The sequence below is a fragment of the Pan troglodytes genome, chromosome 5 (assembly GCF_028858775.2).
Source record: "Pan troglodytes isolate AG18354 chromosome 5, NHGRI_mPanTro3-v2.0_pri, whole genome shotgun sequence".
Taxonomy (NCBI): Eukaryota; Metazoa; Chordata; class Mammalia; order Primates; family Hominidae; genus Pan; species Pan troglodytes.
In genome coordinates this window covers 48,818,140-48,843,378 of record NC_072403.2, presented here as the reverse complement: position 1 = coordinate 48,843,378, position 25,239 = coordinate 48,818,140, and the positions used below count along the sequence as shown (strand labels likewise).

General features: G+C 49.1%; 1 protein-coding gene and 2 long non-coding RNA genes across 6 annotated transcripts; 1 reads left to right on the top strand and 2 right to left on the bottom strand.

Annotated features, from left to right (window-relative positions):
- Positions 1–4,656: 4,656 nt before the first annotated feature.
- On the bottom strand, positions 4,657–8,542 carry LOC134810199 (uncharacterized). Its single transcript, XR_010157704.1, has 2 exons — positions 8,460–8,542; positions 4,657–4,809 (listed from the first exon to the last, which is right to left on the bottom strand). It is a non-coding gene; the product is annotated as an uncharacterized LOC134810199 (long non-coding RNA).
- Positions 8,543–13,608: 5,066 nt separating this feature from the next.
- CNPY3 (canopy FGF signaling regulator 3) lies at positions 13,609–24,156 on the bottom strand. 4 transcript variants are annotated; one of them, XR_010157703.1, is made up of 8 exons: positions 23,132–24,154; positions 18,275–18,398; positions 17,400–17,461; positions 17,201–17,297; positions 16,880–16,973; positions 15,033–15,155; positions 14,665–14,782; positions 13,609–14,304 (listed from the first exon to the last, which is right to left on the bottom strand). XR_010157703.1 is itself a non-coding variant. In XM_518480.8 (6 exons), exons 1-6 carry the CDS (start codon positions 23,280–23,282, stop codon positions 14,081–14,083), a joined length of 837 nt encoding a protein of 278 aa, XP_518480.2. In that variant the 5' UTR covers positions 23,283–24,156; the 3' UTR covers positions 13,609–14,080. The 4 variants fall into 4 exon arrangements, 2 of the variants coding, with proteins under 2 accessions (XP_518480.2, XP_016811019.1); XR_010157702.1 differs by lacking the exon at positions 16,880–16,973 and having other exon boundaries at positions 23,132–24,156; XM_518480.8 differs by lacking the exons at positions 16,880–16,973; positions 17,400–17,461 and having other exon boundaries at positions 23,132–24,156.
- On the top strand, positions 23,560–24,574 carry LOC129144253 (uncharacterized). The gene is made up of 2 exons (XR_008548502.2): positions 23,560–23,691; positions 24,210–24,574. It is a non-coding gene; the product is annotated as an uncharacterized LOC129144253 (long non-coding RNA).
- The last annotated feature ends 665 nt before the right edge of the window (positions 24,575–25,239 follow it).

Below are 25,239 nucleotides of genomic sequence, written 5' to 3'. Positions count from 1 at the left end.
ACCTCCACCTCCCAGGTTCAAGCAACATTCCTGCCTCAGCCTCCTGAGTAGCTAGGATTACAGGCGTGCACCACCCCGCCCGGCTAATTTTTTTGTATTTAGTAGAGACAAGGTTTCACTATGTTGGCCAGGCTGATCCTGAACTCCTGACCTCGTGATCTGCCTGCCTCGGCCTCCCAAAGTGCTGGGATTACAGGCGTAAGCCACTGCGCCTGGTCAATATAACAAACATTTCTAACAGCATAGGTATCCACCCCCTGCAGTTCCCATTAAATGTTTTAACCAAATTCATTTCCTCTTGCCTAAAGACCATCAAGCTTCAGCTGATCATGCAACAAAGCTTCCAGCCAGTTCCAGGTGAAGACATCACCCTTGGCCATCAAAAAGCTACCCTGCCTCCACTAGACAGAGCAGGGTGAGAGTTCCATGATCCCTAATAGGTGGGGACCATCCCCCAAGCCAGCATGAAGCAGTTACAGAAAAAAGACCGTCTGTCCCTCTGCCTCCCATAGAGATTTATGGGGATCACATCTCAGGGGGCAGATGAGGCAGGAAAATAGGGTCTGGAGGCAGGTAACATAAGGCCAATTCACACTTCATCTATAACAGGAAATATCCTCTCCTTAGGGCATACATCATTAATAACTTTGCAATTGTAACTTTACTTCATCTTCTTCATTTACATAGGCCATTCCCCAAGTAGAGGGTATTTAAACTCACAAACATTTTGTAACAGGGCCTTTGAGCCCCTATGCTCATTCTCGCTCCCACACTGTGGAGTGTACTTTCATTGTCTTTTTTTTTTTTTTTTTTTGGGATGGAGTCTCGCTCTGTCGCCCAGGCTGGAGTGCAGTGGCGCAATCTTGGCTCACTGCAACCTCCACCTCCTGGGTTCACACCATTCTGCCTCAGTCTCCCAAGTAGCTGGGACTACAGGCGCCCGCCACCACGCCTGGCTAATTTTTTTGTATTTTTAGTAGAGATGGGGTTTCACCGTGTTAGCCAGGATGGTCTCAATCTCCTGATCTTGTGATCGGCCCGCCTCAGCCTCCCAAAGTGCTGGGATTACAGGCGTGAGCCACTGCGCCCGGCTCATTTTCAATAAAACCCTTCATTCCTTCCTTGTTTGTGCATTTTCTCCAATTGTTTGTTTAAGATGAAAAGAACCTGGACACCCTCCACCATTAACACATGGACAAAGTCCAGGGCCGGGAATGGGGGTGTTTGGTGTCCTTGCTATTCTTTCTTTCTTTTTTTTTTGAGATGGAGTTTCGCTCTTGTTGCCCAGGCTGGAGTGCAATGGCACGATCTTGGCTCACTGCAAACTCCACCTCCTGGGTTCAGGCGATTCTCCTGCCTCAGCCTCCCGAGTAGCTGGGATTACAGGCATGCACCACCACACCCAGCTAATTTTTTTGTATCTGATCCTACAGATGCATCTTTGGCAACAGGTTTAGAAAGCCTGGATTGGGGCCGGGCATGGTGGCTTATGCCTGTAATCCCAGCATTTTGGGAGGCTGAGGCGGACGGATCACCTGAGGTCAGGAGTTTGAGACCAGCCTGGCCAACATGGTGAAACATCATCTCTACTAAAAAATACAAAAATTAGCTGGGCGTGGTAGCAGGCACCTGTAATCCTAGCTACTCAGAAGGCTAAGGCAGGGAGATTTGCTTGAACCTGGGAAGCAGAGGTTGCAGTGAGCTGAGATTGTGCCACTGCACTCCAGCCTAGGTGACAGAGTGAGACTTTGTCTAAAAAAAAGCCTGAATTGGAGAATTATAAGTAAATCCACTCTTTATTTTATAGAATATTCTGGGGAAAATTTACTCCACTACCCTTAGATTTTTTTTTTTTTAATCTCATGTTAAATTAATTATCTTGTCTGGGCATGGTGGCTCATACCTGTAATCCCAGCACTTTGGGAGGCCGAGGGGGGCAGATCACTTGAGGTCAGGAGTTCCAGACCACCCTGGCCAACATGGCAAAGCCCTGTCTCTACTAAAAATACAAAAAAATTAGCCGGGCGTGGTGGCACGCGCCTGTAGTCCCAGCTACTTGGGAGGGTGAGGCACAAGAATCACTTGAACTGAGGCGGCAGAGGTTGCAGTGAGCTGAGATCAAGCCACTGCGCTGCAGCCTGGGTGACAGAGTAAGATTCCGTCAAGTGATTCTCCTGCCTCAGCCTCCTAAGTAGCTGGGATTACAGGCATGCGCCAACACACCCAGCTAATTTTTTTGTATTTTCAGTAGAGATGGCGTTTCACCATGTTGGCCAGGCTGGTCTCGAACTCCTGACCTCGTGATCCGCCTGCCTCGCTTCCCAAAGTGCTGGGATTACAGGCTTGAGCCACCTTGCCCGGCCTTAAAAATGCATTCTTGGTCAGGAGCGGTGGCTGACACCTGTAATCCCAGCACTTTTGGGGGCCGAGGTGGGCGGATCACTTGAGGTCAGGAGTTGGAGACCAGCCTGGCCAACATGGTGAAACCCTGTCTCTATTGAAAAGACAAAAATTAGCTGGGTGTGGTGGCAGGCGCCTGTAATCCCAACTATTTGGGAGGCTGAGGCAGGAGAATCGCTTGAACCCAGGAGGCAGAGGTTGCAGTGAGCCGAGATTGTGCCATTGTACTCCAGCCTGGATGACTGAGGGAGACTCTGCCTCAAAAAAAAAAAAAAAAGAAAAGAAAAAGAAAAAGAAAAAAGTCTGGAGAATGAAGAGTGATTGGAATAATAACCAAGATGATACGGGAATAATTTGTCACTGTCTACAAATAGATTGGCTATATATACAATATTTGAAATGTTAAGTGGCTTATGGCACTTTATTATTTTTCCCTTTATTATTAGTTTCTTTTCCATTTGCTTTGTGTGGGAAAGGAATGCTGAAGGAGGTAGTAGGGTCACGCCTTTTTAAAATTTAATTTTTTTTTTTTTAAACAGGGTCTTGCTTTGTCGCCTAGGCTGGAACACAGTGGTGTGATCATAGCTCACTGCAGCCTCGAACTTGCAGGCTCAAGCGATCTTCCCACCTCAGCCTCTTGAGCAGCTGCCATTATGGGGGTGCGCCACCATGCCTGGCTAATTTTTTTTTTTGGTATGTCTGTGTCACTCAAGCTTGTCTCCAACTCCTGGGCTCAAGCGATCCTCTTGCCTCAGCCTCCCAAAGTGCTGGGATTACAGGCATAAACCACCTCACCCGGCGTGTTTGAACTCTTCTTTACATATTATTCGTTGATATTTCATTAGGTAGAATATTGTATCTAATTATATCTATTATATCTTCTTTAATTATTGCCAAAATGTACCAAATAATTGCAATCCTTCATCTACAAATTGTCCATGTCCTGCCCACTAAAATATATTAAAACTGCTTTTTATTTTACTTAATTCGTCTCCATAAATTTTATTTTATTTTTGTAGAGACAGTCTCACTTTGTTATCCAGGCTGGTCTCAAACTCCTGGGCTCAAGCAATCCACCTGCCTCGGTTTCCCAAAGTACTGGGATTACAGGCATGACCACCATGCCTGGCCATCTCTCTGTAAATTTTAGATGCCCTGGGCCATGGAAAAGATCACAGAATATAAATCAATTTACTGTTTGACTTCACTGAAAATAAGTATAGGTCCAGCCTGGCCAACACGGTGAAATCCTGTCTCTACTAAAAATACAAAAATTAGCCGGGTGTGGTGGCACACACCTGTAATCAGCTACTCAGGAAGCTGAGGCAGGAGAATCACTTGAACCTGGAAGGTGGAGGTTGCAGTGAGCCAAGATCGCGCCACTGCACTTCCCTGGGCAACAGAGTGAGACTCCATCTCAAAAAAAGAAAAAAGAAAAGAAAAGAAGAACAGGTGATATTTTAAATGTGGGACACATTATTTGGAATTGGCTGAAAAGACTAAATTCTTCATTCCTAAATGTGTGACATGTTTGCAAAAAGACTTCATCTTGGGAATGTGGCTGTAACTGGACAAACTCCAAGTCCTATTTGAGGACACATTAAAATCCTGCAATTGTGAATTATGTAGATACAATAACTGCGAATGGGAGACATCCTGGTTGTTTTGGTGTTTTTTATTTTTATTTGCTTTTTAGAGATGAGGGTCTCACTGTGTTGCTCAGGCTGGACTGGAACTCCTGGGCTCAAGTGATCCTCTCAAGTCACTTCCCAAGTAGCTGGGACTACAGGTGTGTACTGCACATGGCTTGTTTTGTTTTGATTCAGAACAGGCAGAAATTCATTTTTCCAGTGATGACTGCCAAATTCCAAACTCTAGTCCAAGCCATTGCATAAAAACTCTTCTCTGCTAATTGGATCTACCCCAGACTGAACATTGAAACACTTGAGGAGTGGTGCTAGCAGATCCACCCACCCACTTGGATCTCCCAGCAGAATTATCAAAGCGGATCCTTTTTTGGACTTTTAAGAAAGTCCTGTTAGTTGTCAAATAGGTCTCTATATCAGTGGGTCATAACACTAATAATGGCGACATTACTATTAAGCGTAGTGTTATCAGTGAGTACTCCACTGATGTGTAAGAAGAGAGGTTCTCCCGAAAAGCCCTGAATTCACCACTACACACTCTATGCATGTAACAAAACGATACTTTTGCCCTATACATTTATACAAATAGAAAACTTAAAAAAAAGAGAGGTTCTTTTTACCATTTCACACTTTATTAAAAGCAGGGTTTTGGCCGGGCGCAGTGGCTCACGTCTGTAATCCCAGCACTTTGGGAGGCCAAGGCGGGCGGATCACGAGGTCAGAAGATCGAGACCATCCTGGCTAACATGGTGAAACTCCGTCTCTACTAAAAACACAGAAAATTAGCCGGGCGTGGTGGCAGGCGCCTGTAGTCCCAGCTACTCAGGAGGCTGTGGCAGGAGAATGGCGTGAACCCAGGAGGCGGAGCTTGCAGTGAGCCAAGATCGCACCACTGCACTCCAGCCTGGGCGACGGAGCGAGACTCTGTCTCATAAAAAAAAAAAAGCAGGGTTTTGTTTCTTTTTTTTTTGAGACAGGATCTCAAAAAACAGGCTGGAGTGCAGTGGTGTAATCACAGATGCTCACTGCAGCCTCGACCTCCCAGGCTCAAGTGATCCTCCCACCTCAGCCTCCTGAGTAGCTGGGACCACACATAGCTATTTGTTTTTTTTTTTTTTTTTTTTTAGTAGAGACGAGGTCTCACTATGCTGCCCAGGCTGGTCCCAAACTGCTGGGAATACAGGTGTGAGCTACTGTTCCTGGCTGTTAAAAGCAGTTTTAGCCAGGCACAGTGGCTCACGCCTGTAATCCCAGCACTTTGGGAGGCTGAGGTGGGTGGATCACGAAGTCAGGAGTTCGAGACCAGCCTGGCCAATATGGTGAAACCCCATCTCTACTAAAAAATACAAAAATTAGCCAGGCATGGTGGTGCGTGCCTGTAGGTCTCAGCTACTTGGGAGGTGGAGGTTGCAGAGAGCCTAGATTGTACTACTACACTCCAGCCTAAGTGACAGAGTGAGACTCCATCTCAAAAGAAAAAAAAAAGGCGGTTTTAAGGAGTGCTAACCTCCAGTAAGATCTCTTCAGTACACACAGATCTGTTCACTGAGCTACTATTATTCAACATAAATATGATATGCTATTTCAGGCCCTGATAACAGGCTAAGCATTGCTTATTGAAACAGGTGACGTAGCACACGCCATTACATCTAAAACACCAAGACTGGGTTGGTGAGTCCAGGTTACCCTTGAACAACTTGGGGGTTAGAGGCCCTGACTCCCCACACAGTTGAAAATCCATGTGTAACTTTTTGTTTTTTGTTTTTTTTTTGAGACAGGGTCTTGCTCTGTTAACCAGGCTAGGGTGCAATGGCATGATCTCAGCTCACTGAAACCTCCGCCTCCTGTGCTCAAGTGATCCTCCCATCTCAGCCTCCCAAGTAGCTGAGACCACAGGAATGCACCACCGTGCCTGGCTAATTTTTCTATTTTTTTGTAGAGATGGGGTTTCGCCATGTTGCCCAGGCTGGTCTCAAACTCCTGAGTTCAAGCGATCTGCCTGCCTCAGCCTTTCAAAATGCTGGGACTACAGGCGTGATCCACTGTGCCTGGCCCCCATGTATAACTTCTGACTCCCCAAAAACTCGATTACTAATAACTTACTATGGACCAGAACCCTTACCTATAACATAAAGTCGATAATACATATCTTTTTTTTGAGAGACAGACCAAGTCTCACTCTGTTGCCCAGGCTGAAGTGCAGTGGTGTGATCTCGGCTTACTGCAGCCTCTGCCTCTCGGGTTCAAGCGATTCTTCTGCCTCAGCCTCCTGAGTAGCTGGGATTACAGGCGTGCACCAGCACATAGGCTAATTTTTGTATTTTTAGTAGAGACGGGGTTTCACCATGTTGGCCAGGCTAGTCTTGAACTCCTGACTTCAGGTGATCTGTCCACCTCGGCTTCCCAAAGTGCTGGGATTACAGGGGTGAGCTACCATGCCAGGCCAATAACACATAGCTTGTATGCGTATTATATAGTGTAATCTTACATTAAAGCTATAGAGGCCAGGCGCAGTGGCTCGCCTGTAATCCCAGCACTTTGGGAAGCTGAGGCGGGCGGATCACGAGGTCAGGAGATCGAGACCATCCTGGCTAACATGGTGAAACCCTGTCTCTACTAAAAATACAAAAAATTAGCGGGCGTGGTGGCGGGCGCCTGTAGTCCCAGCTACTTGGGAGGCTGAGGCAGGAGAATGGTGTGAACCCAGGAGGCGGAGCTTGCAGTGAGCCGAGAACGTGCCACTGCACTCCAGCCTGGGAGACAGAGCAAGACTCCGTCTCAAAAAAAAAAAAAAAAAAAAGCCAGATTGCCATTGACCCTCACACACACAACATGGAGCTGAACTATGTGGGCCCACATATATGTGGATTTTCTCCTGTCTCTGCCACCCCGAGACTTCAAAATCAGCTTCTCCCAAGATGAGAAGGATGAAGACCTTAAGATGATCCACTTCCACTTAACGAACAATAAATATATTTTTCTTATGACCTTCTTAGTAACATTTTTTCTGTAGCTTTTTTTTTTTTGAGACGGAGTCTCGCTCTGTCGCCCAGGCTGGAGTCAGTAGTGCGATCTCGGCTCACCGCAAGGTCCGCCTCCCGGGTTCACGCCTTTCTCCTGCCTCAGCCTCCGGAGCAGCTGGGAATACAGGCGCCCGCCACCACGCCCGGCTAATTTTTTTTTTTTGTATTTTTAGTAGAGACGGAGTTTCACCGTGTTAGCCAGGATGATCTGGATCTCCCGACCTCGTGATCCACCCACCTCAGCCTCCCAAAGTGCTGGGATTACAGGCGTGAGCCACCATGTCCGGCCAATATGGCTTTTTAATGTCTTTTTTTTTTTTTCTTTTTTGGGCAATCTTTTCCACTTAGGGGCAGTTGGTGCTAATACATGTTGCTATTACCAGAGCTGGCAGTAGGGTCCATCTCATTGAAACAAGTGACTTAGCATGGACCCATATATCTGTCATAAAAAATAGGCTTTTCTTTCAAGATCAAAAAATAAGGGTAGTTTTGTTCACATTTGGGAACTATAGTGATGCAGGGCTGCGGTCAACATCTGGACAGCATAAGTCTCCACACTAGAGGGGAGTGTGGGGCTCCCATTCACAGGACAAACCCCATGGGTTTGTAGATTTATGATGATAATTTTCTGGCAGGCATTCAGTGAAGTGTCTTTTTCTAACAAATGTAATTAAAACAATTTTCTTTTTTTTTTTTTTTTTGGAGACGGAGTCTCACTCTGTCACCCAGGCTGGAGTGCGGTGGCAGGAGGTTCAAGCAATTCTCCTGTCTCAGCCTCCCAAGTAGCTGGGATTACAGGCGCATGCCACCACACCAGGCTAATTTTTGTATTTTAGTAGAGACGGGGTTTCACCAAGTTGGCCAGGCTGGTCTCGAACTCCTGACCTCAGGTGATCCACCCGCCTCAGCCTCTCAAAGAGATGGGATTACAGGTGTGAGACCCCACACCCGGCAAAACAATTTTCTGACAGATGGAAGTTAAAGGTGTGAAGAGCACCTTTTCCTAACTTGCATAAAGATCTACGGAAATGCCACCCAGCAGTCTCAAAGTAAGGAGAGGAGCCTGCCTCCTAGGACCTGCCCTTTCAAATGAATATGGAAGCCCTGATGCAGCACTCGTGAGATTTTACTGTCTGAGCATATTTTGTTGTTGTTTTGTTTCAGACAGAGTCTTGCCTGTTGCCCAGGCTGGAGTGCAATGGCATGATCTCGGCTCACTGCAACCTCTGCCTCCTGGGTTTGAGTCATTCTTCTGCCTCAGCCTCCTGAATAGCTGGGATTACAGGCGTGAGCCACCACACCTGGCTAATTTTTTGTATCTTTAGTAGAGACGGGGTTTCACCATATTGGCCAGGCTGGTCTCAAACTCCTGATCTCGTGATCCACCCACCTCGGGCTCCCAAAGTGCTGGGATTACAGGCGTGAGCCACCGTGCCTGGTCATCTGTGGTTCTTTTAATCATTGAACTGGAACAAACTGGCCTTGTGGTCTGTCCATCAGCCCTCGTGGTTCTAGTTGATGGAAGTCTTCAACAGAGATGGAGCCATTCTGCTGTTTGTTTCTGAGGACAAGACATTGACCCACTGTAAATTCACTGAAGTCCTGCCCCATCTTAGGACAACACCCTGGGTTTATCTTGGTGAAGTGAGTTCTAGCTGCCTCCTCTTAAGGACCGTGAGAGATGTTTGCTAAGCATGCAGACTCCCAGGTCTCAACCCAGCAAGTCTGAGGCAAGCCCAGACATCTGTATGTTTAACAAGTATTCTAGGTGACTCTCATGTCCAGGTGAGTTAAGTTTAGAATCTTGTTCTAATGAGGCTTCTGACAGGAGGACGGAAATCAGGTTAACTTGAGTGCAGGCAGTACCCTTACCTGATTATACTTGTGCCCTATAAATTTATACAAATAGAAAACTTTTAAAAACAGAGGTTCTTTTTATAATTTCACACTTTATTACGAGCAGGTTTTTTGTCTCATTTTGTTTTTTGAGACAGGGTCTCAGTCTGTTACTCAGGCTGGAGTGCAGTGATGTGATCAGCCTAAGTCTCCACACTTAAGTGGAGTGCAAATGGGAGACATCCTGGTTGTTTTGGTGTTTTTTTTGTTTTTATTCGCTTTTTAGAGATGAGGGTCTCACTGTGTTGCTCAGGCTGGACTGGAACTCCTGGGCTCAAGTGATCCTCTCAAGCCACCTCCCAAGTAGCTGGGACTACAGGCATGCACTGCACATGGCTTGTGTTTTGATTCAGAACAGGTAGAAATTCATCTATATGAATTTCTGTATATCAGGTAGATTAATTTCTGCCTGTTCTGAATCAAAACAAAAACAAGCCATGGATGGGAAGGGGTATAGGAAAGTGGGAGGCAACGCCCAAGTTCGGAAAGGCTTGTGTGGTGGGGAGAAGAAAAGAAAAACCCGGGCTGGGCGCTGAGCCACACACCTGTAATTCCAAAACTTTGGGAGGCTGAGGTGGGAGGATTGCTGGAGCCCAGAAGTGTGAGACCAGCCTGGGCAACACGGCAAAACCCCGTCTCTACCAAAAAAAAAAAAAAAACTAGAAAAAATAGGCTGGGCGTGGTGGCTTATGCCTGTAATCCCAGCATTTTAGGAGGCCAAGGCGGGTGGATCAACTGAGGTCAGGAGTTTGAGACCAGCCTGACCAATATGGTGAAACCCTGTGTCTACTAAAAATTAGCCAGGCGTGGTGGCTCACGCCTGTAATCCCAGCACTTTGGGAGGCCAAGGCAAGCGGATCACGATATCAGGAGATCAAAACCATCCTGGCTAACACAGTGAAACCCCACCTTGTCTAAAAAAATATATATATATACAAAAAATTAGCTGGGCGTGGTGGCAGGCACCTGTAGTCCCAGCTACTCGGGAGGCTGAGGCAGGAGAATGGTGCGAACCTGGGAGGTGGAGCTTGCAGTGAGCTGAGATTACGCCACTGCACTCCAGCCTGGGCGATAGAGCGAGATTCCGTCTCAAAAAAAAAAAAAAAAAGGGAAAGAAAAAAACCTGGAAAGCCAGGTTTCCTGCATTCTGCCTTTCTAGGCAGGGCCAGAGTAAGCTGCTGCTGGGTGGGCTGCGTGAAAGCTAGTGAGTATGCAACAAGCCTGGCCCTTGGGAAGCAGTAACCACAGGTCAAAGAGCAAAGCAGTGACAACACTGCCTGCCCTCAAGACTGGGTCAGGGCCTGGGATTGGGCCACTGGGCCAACACCTCAGTAAGGAGTTTTTTTATTTTTTTTTGAGATGGAGTCTCCCTCTGTCGCCCAGGCTGACCTCAGGTGAACCGCCCATCTCGGCCTCCCAAAGTGCTGGGATTACAGCCATGAGCCACCACACCTGGCTTGGGGGTTAGATCTTTACCTTGTCCTACTTTAAAAATCAATGAGGCCAGGCATGGTGGCTCACACCTGTAATCCCAGCACTTTGGGAGGCCGAGATGGGAGGATTGCTTGAGTCCAGGAGTTTGAGACCAGCCTGGCCAACATGTGGAGACCCTGTTGCTACAAAATTTTTTTTTTTTTTGGTTGCGGGGGATGGAGTCTCACTCTGTCACCCAGGCTGGAGTGCAGTGGTGCAATCTCGGCTCACTGCAACCTCCGCCTCTTGGTTTCAAGCAATTGTCCTGCCTCAGCCTCCCAAATAAGAGGCTGAAACCACACCAGGCCCAAAAAATAAATTAAAAATTAAAAAAATTATTGGCCGGGTATGGTGGCTCATACCTGTAATCCTAGCACTCTGAGAGGCCGAGGTGGGTGAATCATCTGAGGTGAGGAGTTCGAGACCAGCCTGGCCATCATGGTGAAACCCCGTCTCTATTAAAAATACAAAAATTAGCCAGACGTGGTTGTGTGTGGCTGTAATCCCAGCTACTCGGGAGGCTGAAGCAGGATAATCACTTGAACCCAGGAGGAAGAGGTTGCAGTGAGCCAAGATTGTGCCAGTGCACTCCAGCCTGGGTGACAAGAGTTAGGCTCTTGCAAACAAATAAAAAAGTATTTAAATAATTTTTTCTTTTTTTAGACGCATGGTCTCACTATGTTGCCTAGGCTAGTCTCGAACTCCTGGGTTCAAGTGATCCTCCAGCCTTGGTCTCCCAAAGTGCTGGGATTACAGGTGTGAGCCTCCACACCTGGTATACAAAAAATAAGATGTTTAAATTAGCCAGGTACAGTGGTGCATACCTATGGTCCCAACTATTCAGGAGGATCACTTGGGCCTGAGAGGTTGAGGCTTGCAGTGAGTCATGATCACGCCACTGCACTCCAGCCTGGGTGACAAAGGGAGATCCTGTTCCAAAAAAGAAAGGTAGGGGAAAGGGCTAGGCATGGTAGTTCCTGCCTGTAATCCCAGCACTTTGGGAGGCCAAGGCAGGTGGATCACTTGAGGTCAGGAGTTCGAGAACAGCCTGGCCAACATGGGGAAACCCCGTCTCTACTGAAAATACAAAAATTAGCTGGGTGTGGTGGCGGTTGCCTGTAATCCCAGCTACTTGGGAGGCTGAAGCAGAGAATCACTTGAACCCAGGAGGCGGAGGTTGCAGTGAGCTGAGATTGTGACACTGCACTCCAGCCTGGGCAACAGAGTGAGACTCTGTCTCAAAAAAAAAAAAAAAAAAGACCCAAAACAAAACAAAAAACAAACAAAAAAAATCAATGAAGCTGTGGGGACAGAAGTAAGCCAGGCCTTGAAGTGCTGTTAGTGATAGAATGGGGGAATCAGAGGGTGGCCACCAAATCCTAGACAGTTCAGGGGGCAGGAAACACATCCCTGCCCTGGGTACCAGCCCCTCCACCTCACCCCCAGCCATTTTCTATGCTCAGAACAAAGTCCAGGACAAGACCTGCATCTAGACTGTAATCTCACTGCTCACCAGCTCCTTTAACAGGGGGAACATCAGTCCTGGAGACGCAGAGGTGGAGGCTGGACCAAGACAGTATCATTTTCCCAGGACCTGGCGTCATCCTCAACAGCTTAAGGAGAGACAGATTCCATTCTGTTCCACTCTCTATGGCCTTGGCTGCCCTAACCTGGTAGAGGGGGAGAGGCTGGGACCAGGCTATGAGGGGGCCCCTCACTCCCAGTTCGGCCCCCAGAGCCGCTGCAATGGACGCAGGGAGGCTTCAGCAGTGTATCCCTCCTACCCACTGGGCCTAGCCTGGAAGTGTGAGGTAGAGTTGCAGTGTGGGTGCTCACGGGAAATCTGGTGCGGGCACAGCTCCCCCAGGACTTGCTGCCATTCTTTCCTTCCAATAAGCCACAGCTGCTTCCTATTCGCCTTTTAGGAATCTTGGTGGTGGTCAGGCCAGGCGCAGTGGCTCCCACCTGTAATCCCAACACTTTGGGAAGCCGAGGCAGATGGATCATGAGGTCAGGAGTTCAAAACTATCCTGGCCAAGATGGTGAAACCCCGTCTCTACTACAAATACAAAAAAATTAGCTGGGCGTGGTGGCAGGCGCCTGTAATCCCAGCTACTCGGGAGGCTAAGGCAGAGAATTGCTTGAACCCGGGAGGCAGACGATGCAGTGAGCCAAGATCACACCACTGCACTCCAGCCTGGGCAACAGAGTGAGATTCCGCTTCAAAAAAACAAAACAAAACAAAACAAAAAGAATCTTGGTGGTGGTGACAGGTTAACGCCAAGAAACTAAACCAGTTCGATACAACTCACACTGTCAGTGCCAGGGGTTGGGGGAAGAGGCCCTGGCAGCTGTGGAGAGTGGAAGTACCATGGATTTGTAATCTGAACGCCAGTGTCTGCGTCCCAGCTATACCACTCCTTAACAGCAGGACCTTGACTCCAAGGTCACCTGACTCCAAGCATATCACTTGACTCTAGCCTGTTTTCTCCTCTACACAATGAGGTTAACAGCACACCTCACAAGAGTGTGGTAATAGTAAAAGTTAAAGCACACAATTTGAATACATACAATTGTCATCACTACTGTACCAATTGCCCCGATCCCTGCCTTCAGGACAAACTGGGAGGTGCCTGAGCTTCCCACCCCTTCTCCCTAGAGGCCAGCCTCTCTGCTCCTCCCTTGGCCCTGAGGAACACGGTGTGACCAGATGGTGTTGGGAACCGGGTGTCCTCCCAACTGCACTCCAGGTACGACAGCTAGGAACCTGAGTGATCAAGTGTGGTCGTCAGAGAACAAGGTTCAGGACCAACAGTCAAGGCCAGGTGGAAGTAGGAACAGGGGCGGGAGCTGGCCAGGTAAACACTGCATTTTACACAACAAATGGGAGGCCTTGGGAAGAGGAGCAGCAGGAGAGAGGGAGGGAGGGAACGGCAGCCAGGTGTCCAGGACACAAGGGAGCAGCGTAAGGTCAGTGCACTGCCCTGGGCCTCATCCTATGCCCATGCCTCCCCTCACCCCAAGATAACCCTGGGCCTTCCCAGCACTTGCTGCTTCCGAGAGTGGGTGGGTTTAGCCTTCCCCTCCTCAGCCCCATGGGCTGGAAGGCGAGGGGCAGGAAAGAACAAGAGGCTCCAGGGCACCTCTGAGGGCTGCAGAGGACTCAGAAATCAGAACCAGAACATTTTTACTCTTTGGGCTCTGGGAAGGGCCAGGCAGAGTGCAAGGTGTCCACAGGAGGGGTAAGCAGAGAGGAGCTACAGGGGGCTGCAGTCCTAGTACCCTGTTGGGGAGGACTGAGGGATGGTGAGTTTGGTCTCCGGAGGGGGCTCCAGTCCTGGTGCCCAGTTCTGACACCTGCCCCTCCTGAGTTCACATTGGAGTCCTTGCAGTCCTGAAACCACAAGGCCTGCCTGAACCCTGGGTCAGGAGAGAAACACTTGGGGAGGGGAAAGGACGGCGTGGGCTACCCATGACGGCTCTGAGTTCTTCCTGGGGCTTGTGTCTTTCCTTGGCAGAAGAGGGCACAGCCAAGGCAAGGAGGGGCTGAAGGCTGCGGGGCCATCCTGGCCTGCCAGAGCCATGCCCCTGACTCCTCAGCTTCAAAATCAGGGGTCTCAGGACAGAGGACGCTGGGTGGGCTCAGAGCTCATCAGGGGGGCTGTGTGTGAGAGGGGATGCCTTCTGGATGCCCTCATCCTCCTCGGGGCTGGGGTCTCCCTCAAGGCCACCCAGCTCCTTCCTTTGTTTGCTGCTGCTACTCCTGCCGCCTGCTGCCTTGGCCCTGCTGCTCTTCTTCTTGGACTTCTTCCCTCCCAGGGCAGCTGTGTCTCCCTTCTTGCCGGACCACTGCTCTGCCAGGCAACCTAGGGTGTGGAGGAGAGAGACCCTCAACAGAAGTGCCTCAGGGCTGGGGTGCTGGGCAAGGAGCACTGAGCAGTGAGCCGTGGGAGTAGCAACTGGGACTGTGCTTGACATCAGCCTCCCTGCCTCCTGCCTCTCGCTGTGGCCACCAGGCCCCTCTGGGGGCATCTGACTTGTCTGCCCATCATTCTGCACCTGGTTTCAGTGACTCTTACTTCACCATGTCTTGCCAATCAAGCCTTCCGAGGGCAGAGATCCTACAATGCCCTCTGGTGCCCTCTGTTTCTCCTCCTACCCACCTCCCCCAAGGGAGAGCAAACAAATCATCCAGAGCCAGCCTGCCCTTGCTTCCCCAAACTCACTGGTGTCTTTTCCCTTCAGCACGTGGTTGGCGCAGAGGAATTCAGTCAGGTCTTCCTCCTGGTGGTTCCTGTACCAGTCCTCGATCACCTCCTCAAACTCTTCCACCAGCACATCGCACTGTTAATCATAATACCTCATATTGGCAAAGCCCCAGCACCTGACTCGCTCCTAGAGGAGCTCAGCTAAGCCTCGCAACCCACTGCAAGGTAGGCAGTGGCAGCGGTTCACCTAAGGAAACTGAGGCCAGAGAGGTGAAATGACCTGACCAAAGCCACCCCGGCCTGGGTGGACTTCCTCAGAGCAGACCCAATCCCCACCAGCCCCTCACTGGGCACAGCAACCCTTCCAAGGGCTGAAGGGCCTGTACCTGCTTCTTGAGGTCAGCCACCTCTGCAGAAGTCTCGTTCCACAGCTCATAGGGGATGTCCATCACCACCTTGACCCCTTTGTGTACCAGGTTGTGTAATGTCTCAAAGGTCTCTGACATGCCCTGGAAGAAGCGACCAGATATGGCAGGCGGAGCTCCCTTCTCTCCCTCCCACCCTCGTCTCCCAGTGGTGGCTAAGAACCCAGCTATAAGACCAATGCTCAACGCCCTCTAAGGATCCTCATCCTTTTTTTTTGAGAAGGAGTCTCACTCTGTCGCCCAGGTTGGAGAGTCTCAGCTCACTGCAACCTCTGCCTCCCAGGTTCAAGCGATTTTCCTGCCTCAGCCTCCCAAGTAGCTGGGACTACAAAGGCGTGCCACCATACCCGGCTAATTTTTGTAGAGTTGGGGTTTTGTCATGTTGGTCAGGCTGGTCTCGAACTCCTAGCATCAAGTGTTCCACTCACCTCAGCCTCCCAAAGTGCTGAGATTACAGGCGTGAGCCACTGCACCTGGCCTCATCCTTGACCTGACCTTCCTCTTCCCTCTTTTAGGCCTGCTTCCCACAACCCCTGCACATATACCCCCTGATCTGCCTCTGCACACCTCATCGCTTCAAAAAGACCTGCGGCTGCCCTCAGGCCCTTTGGCTTTATGCTTCTTTTCCAGGAAATAGGTTTGTCTTAGCTCTTTCCCCTCACTATGGCTGGAGACACTCCCATATCATCCAGACCTGCTGTTCCGTTCTTCCTGGGTTGTGTCTTTCCTCAGTGGGAAAAAGGCATAGCTGAGGCAGGTAGACCCTTTATTCTGTAAAAACTATCTCTGCTAGCTGCCTAGGTCTTATCCCCAGAGAAAACATACTATCCATTTCCTCTATTTTCCCAGAGATAACTCATACAAATACCAATATCTAAATATATTCTCCCCCCGCCTTTTTACACAAGCAGTGGTATAGCATACACACTATTTTGCACTTGCCCTTTTTACTTATACCTTGAAGGGCTGGGTGCAGTGGCTCATGCCTGTAATCCCAGCACTTTGAGAGGCCAAGGTGGGCTGATCACCTGAGGTCAGGAGTTCGAGACCCCCTGGCCAGCATGGTGAAACCCCGTTTCTACTAAAAAACACAAAAATTAGTCGGGCGTGGTGGTCGGTGCCTGTAATCCCAGCTACTCAGGAGGCTGAGGTGGGAGAATAGCTTGAATCTGGAAGGTGGAGGTTGCAATGAGCTGAGATCGCACCACTGCGCTCCAGCTTGGGCAACAGAGTGTGAGACTCTGTCTCCAAAACAAACAAACAAACAAAAACCTTGAAAATCAATTGAATTCAGTTCCTAAAGAGCCTCCCCATGCTTCGTTTCCAGCCGCATACTAGTCCACCAAACGGCTGGATCAACGTATTTAATCCCCTATTGGTAGAGTTAGATTGTTTCTCATTTTTTTCTTGCTATGAAAAATAATTCTTAAACACTTTTTATTAAAGCAAACACAGATTTATTACTGAGTGCAAAATTCATACAAATTTCTGCTGCTTGAGACTATTCCCTTAGGTATCCCAGGAGTTTATGAATGGTATCCTTTGCTAGAAGGAAACTTACCTAGAAAAATGTGGGTGGCAACTATCTTACCCTGTGCCAGGCACTGAAGATGTAGAGAGTAAGAACTATGGGCCTTGTTGTAAGCAGCTCATTCTCCAGAGAGAAAAGCACTCGTACACATATTGAGTACATGGGCCGTCACAAGGGCATCCCAGCGGGGTTGTGGGAGGTGCTGTGTGGACCCAGAGATGGGACTGGGCAGTCACTCCCCCCCAGGTGTCCTCTGACACCTCGCCTAAACCCCCACCTTTCTGCACATCCTGGATCTTGCTGAGTTCTCTCTGTTCTAGTGTCTTTAGGTTCCCACGGGGGCAGCAACTGTGGAGCATTTCTGCCTGTGTCTGAGATTGAAGCAGGACCCTCATGAACAGGCCCAGACCCTCATGCATGTGCCTGAAAAATGAGACCACTCAAGAGGGGAGGAGCACAAACGGCAATCAAAGAATGGGAAGAGGCAATGAAGGAAGATCCCAGGTGGTCATCTTCAAATCACACTCACACCAGCAGACACACTAAGATACATGCAGGCCTGACCCCAGAGCGGATGAAGGACAATCCCGAATCCAACCTTGGCAAATCGGTTGCTGCCGGTCCTCTCCTTGTGCAGGCTATAATCCAGGAGCCTCTTGCAAATGGTCTCAGTCACTTCGATTAACCGCAAGTCCCTGCCAAGACAGGAGGATGAGAGGAACTGAGTTCCCCTCCTAGCCGCAGTGGGTTAGTGGTCTGTCCCTCCAGCCCTGTGCCCCAACACCTGCACATCTCACCAATGGGAAGTGACTCAGAGCTGGAAGGAAGATAGGTCATCTGGTCTGGGGGATCTGAAATGCTGGAACACAGACCAGAGAGACAAAATTTTAACAGCTCTAAGGGAAGGAATTTTTTATAAAGCTAAATGATTCAGTATTTAGATTTTTTGATAAAGCAAAATTATTAAATTTTGATAGTAAAATATCATTCTCTTTGAAAGGATGATCACAGCTGACAGAATTGGGTTTTTAAAAACTATATTTGTACCTAGCAAAATAAAAAGCTGGTAATCCTGTTACTAATGTTTTAAAAAATTGCACTGTGGCCGGGTGTGGTGGCTCACACCTGTAATCCCAGCACTTTGGGAGGCCGAGGCAGGCGGATCATCTCAGGTCAGGAGTTCGAGACCAGCCTAACCAACATGGTGAAACTCCATCTCTACTAAAAAAATACAGAAAATTAGCTGGGCGTGATGGCACATGCCTGTAATCCCAGCTACTTGGGAGGCTGAGGCAGGAAAATCTCTTGAACCCGGGAGGCAGAGGTTGCAGTGAGCGAAGATCATGCCATTGCACTCCAGCCTGGGCAACAAGAGTGAAACTCCGTCGCAAAAAAAAACTTGCATTGCTCTGTGAAATCCAAGCGTCTGAGAATCAATGATATAGTCCAACAGTCTTGCTTTTAGAGATGAGAAATCTGCTGAAGCATAAAGAAGTTAAGGGATTTATGCACGTCACCCAATTAGCTGGGGACAGAATCAGTGGGCAAACTCAGGTCTTGGTTACAAATGATGCCCTTGTAGGGGGTTTGCCTAGCTAGGAGAAGGGAACTCCAAACCCCTGAAGCCTCCAGCAGCAATGCAGGCCAGGCCAGTGAGTCCCCATTCACTTACGACTTGGTGTATTTGACTCCAGAGGCCTTCTGGTCCAGGATGCCATAGCCCGTGCCAATCACCTCCTTGGTCTTGCCGGTTTCCTCAAAGGCTGACTTCAGCTCCACAGCAACATATTTACACACTGGGGGAGGGAGGTAGCACAGCCCACTGAGTGCACATGAGTCTAATGGGAGGCCAGCTCCCAGCAAAACAGATCCAGGTGGGCATCCTTTCCTAGACTGGAGGACCAAAATCAGCACTCAAGGCAGGGAAGGAGTTAGAACCTGTGGAGGCTAAAGCAACTCCATCTTGGATGCTAATGTGCCATGTTGACTTCTGATTAACCCCAGTTCCAGGAATGCCTCTAGGATTTCTATTTTATCTACTGTTTCTTGTGTAAGAGCATGTACTTACTGTAAATCCTGCCCTTAAGCAATTGTTCTTCGTATTCCTTTTTTTTTTTTTTTTGAGATGGAGTTTCGTTCTTGTTGCCCAGGCTACAGTACAATGATGAGATCTCAGCTCCTGGGTTCAAGTGATTCTCCTGCATCAGCCTCCCAAGTAGCTGGGATTACAGGCATGCACCACCATGCACGGCTAATTCTGTATTTTTAGTAGAGACAGGTTTCATCTTGTTGGGTAGGCTGGTCTTGAACTCCTGACCTCAAGTGATCCGCCCACCTCGGCCTCACAAAGTGCTGGGATTACAGGCGTGAGCCACCACGCCAGGGTCTATCATTTTACTTTGTAAAATTGCATACATACAGAAAAGCTGAAAGAACACAATGAATACCTTCCACTTGTATTCAACAGTTGTTAATAGTTTGCCACATTCTCTCTCCAATATATAATATATAATATCTCAACAATATATACATTTCTTTTGCTACACCATCTTGAAAGTAAGTGGCAAACATGACCTTTTGAGGTAAATATATCATCATGTATCTCCTGAGAAAAAAGACCTCCTCCTACATAACCATAGAACAATTATGATACTTGGAAAATTAACAATTCCAACATCACCCAGTAGTCCATATTCAAATTTCCTTAATTGTCCCCGAAACATCTTTTATGGTTGTTAGATTACTTGATTTCATATGTGTTCCAACATCAGCTCTATTTCTACCAAGTTAATTTGCTCCATGCCCTCCAGAGAGCTCTCGTTCCTACTGTCTCCGCACATTTATTTCCTCATTTCCTCTTACCCTTCCTCAAATAGTTATTAGGCAACTCCTACGTGTCAGCCTGGGGATACAGAGATGAAAACAAGGTCCCCTCCCTTCCAGATACTCAGTCTAATGCAGCAGATAAAGGTGTAGACAAATAACTACCACTGTATAGAGTGCTACAGTGCTACCACCGAGGGTGTGAAGTGCCTGAGGCCCTAGGAAAATACTTAATGCCTTCTAAGGGCTTCTCTGTCCATCCTGCCCACCTCGCATTATAAGCCTCTCCCCCAGGAAGCCATTCTGCACTAATGCCAATTGCTCTAGATTTCACTCTGGGCCTCTGCAGGATCCATGCTCTCCCTAAGGACCCTCAGTCATTTGATGTGTCTCTCCACATAGACCACAAGGGTCCCCAAAATGTGCATTATGTATTAGATTTTTTCGTATTTCCTTAGCCTGGGACTTGATATATGCTGGACGCTCGATAAATCTTGTTGATAGAGACCGTCTTCTGATGCCTCTGAATAGAATACCAGTCTGAAGGCTAAATGCCATCAGCAGTTTTAACACTGACAGCACAGTCTGCTAGAATACCAATTTACCACAAAAATAAATACATCCCCTGGAGGCCTGCTTGGTGAAATTAATCAATGGCTTGGAGAATTTGAAACACATAAAAATTCCAAGTAATAAGCTGGTGATCTTCAAGTCTGCAATGAACTGGGGATGTCTCACCTCCCCAGCTCTCCATCCAGGACCATCTGGGCTCCCTCCCCTCTTCTGTCCTGTACTCTGTGCAGGCACATCATTTTTCTAGCACCACTTGCCCCTCCTCCCACGCCCTCCCCAGGAGTGGGGAAAGGGGAGGTTTGGAACATCCTTTCTCTCTCATACCCATCAACCACAGCCTTGCTTTCCAGCTCTTCCAAACATTACCTCTTCAAGACCTCCTCTGCGGATCCCACCCAGAACTAGACTCACAGGAGATTCATGGCACAGACACCAGACCCTCACTGACATCCACCCACTCTTTTTTTCCGGGCAGGTTCTCCTTCTTCTGTGCCGAGGCCTGTTCCACTCAGGCTACTGAGCCAGGAGGCAGGCTTGGTGGGCTAGACACAGTCAGCATTTAATAACAAAGGTGTAATAATAATACAAACAAATATACTATTAAGATGAACCTAACGGTTGGAGTTTGCCAAGCCATCCTGTGACTGCAAATCCCTTTTCAATTAATCTTCATCAGTTACCAAATGAGGGTAGACTAGAATGATCTCTAGATATAGAGATATAGAGATCCTGGGCATCTCTATGCTTCCGTGAGTCTGTGAATGTTGCCTAAGGAGAATAAATGTGAGGTCCTTAGGCTATGAGAATAATAAGAGGGAGAGTATGGGCTCTTTGATATCAGAATAAGACAGAATACAGGCTGGGCACGGAGGCTCATGCCTGTAATCCCAGCAATTTGGAAGGCTGAGGTGGGAGGATCACCTGAGGTCAGGAGTTCAAGACCAACCTGGCCAACATGGTGAAACCCAGTCTCTACAAAAATACAAAAATTACCCGGGCATGATGGCAGGTGCCTGTAATCCCAGCTATTCAGGAGGTTGAGGCAGGAGAATCACTTGAACCCTGGAGGCAGAGGTTGCAGTGAGCCGAGGTTGCGCCATTGCACTCCAGCCTGGGCAACAGAGCAAGACTCCGTCTCAAATAATAATAATAATAATAATAAGACAGAAAAGAAAGAGAAGAGGAAGGGAAACGCTGAAAGGCTATCAGTTAGCTGGGCTGGGTGCAGTGGCTCACGCCTGTAATCCCAGCACTTTGGGAGGCTAAGGTGGGCGGATCACCCGAGTTCAGGAGTTCGAGACCAGCCTGGCCAACATGGTGAAAACCCGTCTCTACTAAAAATAGCCGGGAGTGGTGGCACACACCTGTAGTCCCACCTACTCGGGAGGCTGAGGTAGAAGAATCCTTGAACCTGGGGGACGGAGGTTGCAGCGAGTCAAGGTCGCACCACTGCACTCCAGACTGGGCGACAGAGCAAGACTCCGTCTCAAAAAAAAAAAAAGGCCAGGCACGGTGGCTCATGCCTGTAATCCCAATACTTTGTAAGGCCGAGGAGGGTGGGTCACCGGAGGTTGCGGTGAGCCGAGATCGCGCCACTGCATTCCAGCCTGGGCAATAAGAGCGAAACTCCATCTCAAAAAAAAAAAAAAAAAAAAGCTATCAGGACTAGAGGAAGAGCGAAAAGTGAAAGGGCGGCCAGGAGCAGAGGCTCACGCCTATAAGCCCAGCACTGTCAGGAGTTCAAGACCAGCCTGACCAATATGATGAAATCCCATCTCTACTAAAAACACAAAAATTAGCTGGGCATGGTGGCATGCGCCTGTAATCCCAGCTACTCAGGAGGCTGAGACAGGAAAATCGTTTGAACCTAGGAGGCAGAGGTTGCAATAAGCCGAGATCTCGCCACTGCACTCCAGCCTGGGCAACAGAGCCAGACTGTCTCATAAAAAAAAAAAAAAAAAAAAAAGGAAAAAAAGAAAAGAAAGTACGGGGGAAGGCACAGGCTTGAACTCATACTGGGTGCCCTACCAGTGAAGTCGGCTTATCTCTAAAGCATCCTTTTAATCTCTCTAATGGAAGGATTATGTGTCCGAAACTTACCCCAAACCCACTTTCCAGTGTTTAGGGAACATCTGGCCTGATGTAGGCTTTCAATTCAGATGAGAGATTCACAGCCAACTTTCTGGGGGCCCTGGGGTTACGGGGCTGGGAAGGCAGGCATGACTGTAAGGTCTGAGGAAAAACTAAGGGACGGAGTTGAGGAAAAAGAAATAGGTCCTTTATAGTCCTGGCTCGCTGGTAGCTCCCTCTCTCTCTGTAGTTCCTCAACGCCTATGTCTTTGGGACTCACCTTTTCTCCAAAGTCCTAAAATCTTCTTTCAAGTTCCCCATAGGCTCTATTGTTCCCCCAAAGGGCTCCTCAGATCCAGATCCTCCTCCTCACACACACCCACAGTCTCCCATTTAATCATCTGTATTCTCAAAACATTTATTGAGTGCCTACCAGACACTGTGTGAATACGTATCTAAGACAAAATTCCTGCCTTCGAGGAGTTGTTAGTGGGTGCAACAGACAACTACACAGATTGGGTTGCAGTGAGGGCAAAAGGGGAAAGTCTTAGGTTTTTTTCCCCCAAGATGAGTCATCTGGAGCTTTTCAGTTCCTCAAACTCGTTCTTAGCTTCTCAGCCGGCAGGCCTCTGCCTCTGTAGTTTCCTGAGTGGGCCCCTCTCTTTCCACTTCTCTTCACCCGGCTAACTCCTAATGCCTCTTCGTGCTTCCTGTATGAAGCCCTCTTTGACTCCCCTCGGCACACAGCCTTCGCCCACCCCCTCCCCCACTCCAGGCTAGACCAGATGCTCCTCGTCCGGCCCCCAAAAGGAAGCTCTGTACCTCCCCTATCATGGCATCTACTACTCTGAATTATCATTGCTTGTTTCTACCAATGTGTGAACTCCAGGGGTACCGGGACCAGATCTCTCGTCCGCCGCAGCGTCCCGGCGCACAGCATGTTCAAGGAAGGAAGACACCCTGCAGAGCTCGGAACCTTGCAACCCCCGACGCTGCTCCGCAAGCACCACCGCTGGAGCCAGCCCCTCCGGCAGGATACGCCCCACGGGCCCCGCCTCCTCACCTTCGCATTTGCTGGGCAGGCGAACCCAGTCGTTCTCCTCAGCTCCGGCCTGGCTCGGGCCCAGCTCCGGGGCCGGCAGCAGCAGCAGCAGCAGCAGCAGCAAGGGAAGAAGCAGAAGACAGCGGGACGCGGGCTCAGGCAAAGAATCCATGGCCCGGCCGGGCCCGGACCCTAAAGGACCGGGCGGTTCCTCCTCCCGCGGCGAGCGCGGAGCAGTTTCCCTTCGCCGCTTCCGGGACTGCACACGTGCCTCCGAGCAACCACGACAACAGCTAGCCTCCCGCCCGCCCTCCTCTCGCAGCCGCAGCCTGCCTTCAAAGCGGAGCAAGGCCCGCGGACGGCGCAGCCAATAGGCTTTCTGGGGTTTGCTCTCTAGCTAATGGGAGGACTATCTTTTTACGCCCTTGGCCAGTAAGAGAGCAGATGGTGGCCTCAGCGACCTATGGCAAAGTCCTTTCCCACCCCCTAACGGAGGCTCTGGGAGAGAGAGGATGCAGGACCAGGACCCGAGGAGAAGAAGCCTGCGTCTGGACCTGGGTGGGACGGATTCAGGCGCGCAGGTGCTGGAAGATGTGGGGAAGGCCGTCTTCGCGGCTTTCTCCGCCTCCTCGAACGTCACTTCCCTCCTGGGGTCCTAATGCCGCAAGTCCTTACTGAACATCTGTTTTTAAATTTTATTATTGGTATTGTGGTTGTTATAGCCGGGCACTCTTGTAGGCGCTTAAGGTGCAAGCAGGACGACTCAAACTGTCCCCAGCCTTCACACTTTTTTAGTACCCAGTAGATTTGTCCTGGTGAGAACTAGAACAAATGACTTCCTCTCTGAGCCTGTTTCTATTTGTATGACGACAAAGTGATCCTCCTAGCTGCTGTGGGAGCTTGCCTGTTCTTGGGAAGCTCAAATAGGTTAATAGAATTAAAGCTTATCAAGCAGATTGTAAAAAGTTCAGGCATTAATTTTCTTTTTGTATGTAATCCCAGCCCCTTTTACTGCCCTATTATTTATTTCTTGATTCTGAGCTCTCAGAACGCAGAAATTTAGCCGATTAACGATTGTCTCTCCCTTCCGTTTCCCCAGCAACAACAGGGTGCCTGGCACAAGGAGATACTCAGTAAAACTCTCATCTGCTGTGTCATTAAGGGGAACACTTAATGGCTCACGCCTGTAATCCCAGCACTTTGGGAGGCCGAGGCGGGAGGATCATCTGAGCCCAGGAGTTGGAGACCAGCTTGGGCAACAGAGTGAGACCCTGTCTCAACAAAGAAGAAGAAGAAAAAGGCCAGGCGCCGTGGCTTATGTCTGTAATCCCAGCACTTTGGGAGGCCAAGAAGGGAGAACTGCTTGAGGCCAGGAGTTCGAGACCAGCCTGGTCAACATAGCGAGACACACCCCCCCATCTCAAAAATAAATAAATCAAAATAAAAAATAAAGAGGAGGCCGGGCTTGGTGGCTCACGCCTATAATTCCAGCACTTTGGGAGGCTGAGGTAGGTGGATCACGAGGTCAGGAGTTCAAGACCAGCCTGGCCAAGATGCTGAAACCCCATCTCTACTAAAGGTACAAAAAATTAGCCGGGCGTGGTGGCACATGCCTGTAATCCCAGCTACTCGGGAGGTGGAGGCAGGAGAATTGCTTGAACCGGGGAGATGGAGGTTGCAGTGAGCCGAGATCACGCCATTGCACTCCAGCCTGGGCGACAGGGCGAGACTCCGTCTCAAAAATAATAAATGCCGGGCGCGATGGTTCATGCCTGTAATTCCAGCACTTTGGGAGGCCAAGGTGGGCAGATCACAAGGTCAGGAATTCGAGACCAGCCTGGCCAATATGGTGAAACCCTGTCTCTACTAAAAATACAAAAAAAAATAGCCATGGTGGTGGGTGCCTGTAGTCCCAGCTACTTGGGAGGCTGAGGCGGGAGAATTGCTTGAACCCTGGAGGTGGAGGTTGCAGTGAGCCGAGATCGCGCCACTGCACTCCAGCCTGGCGACAGAGCGAGACTCCGTCTCAAAAAATAAAAATAAACAAATAAAAATAAAGAGGAGCACTCTTGGTTTTGAGGTCTTCTTTAGGCTGCCCCTGAACTCAGTGTCCTACAGACGCACACAGA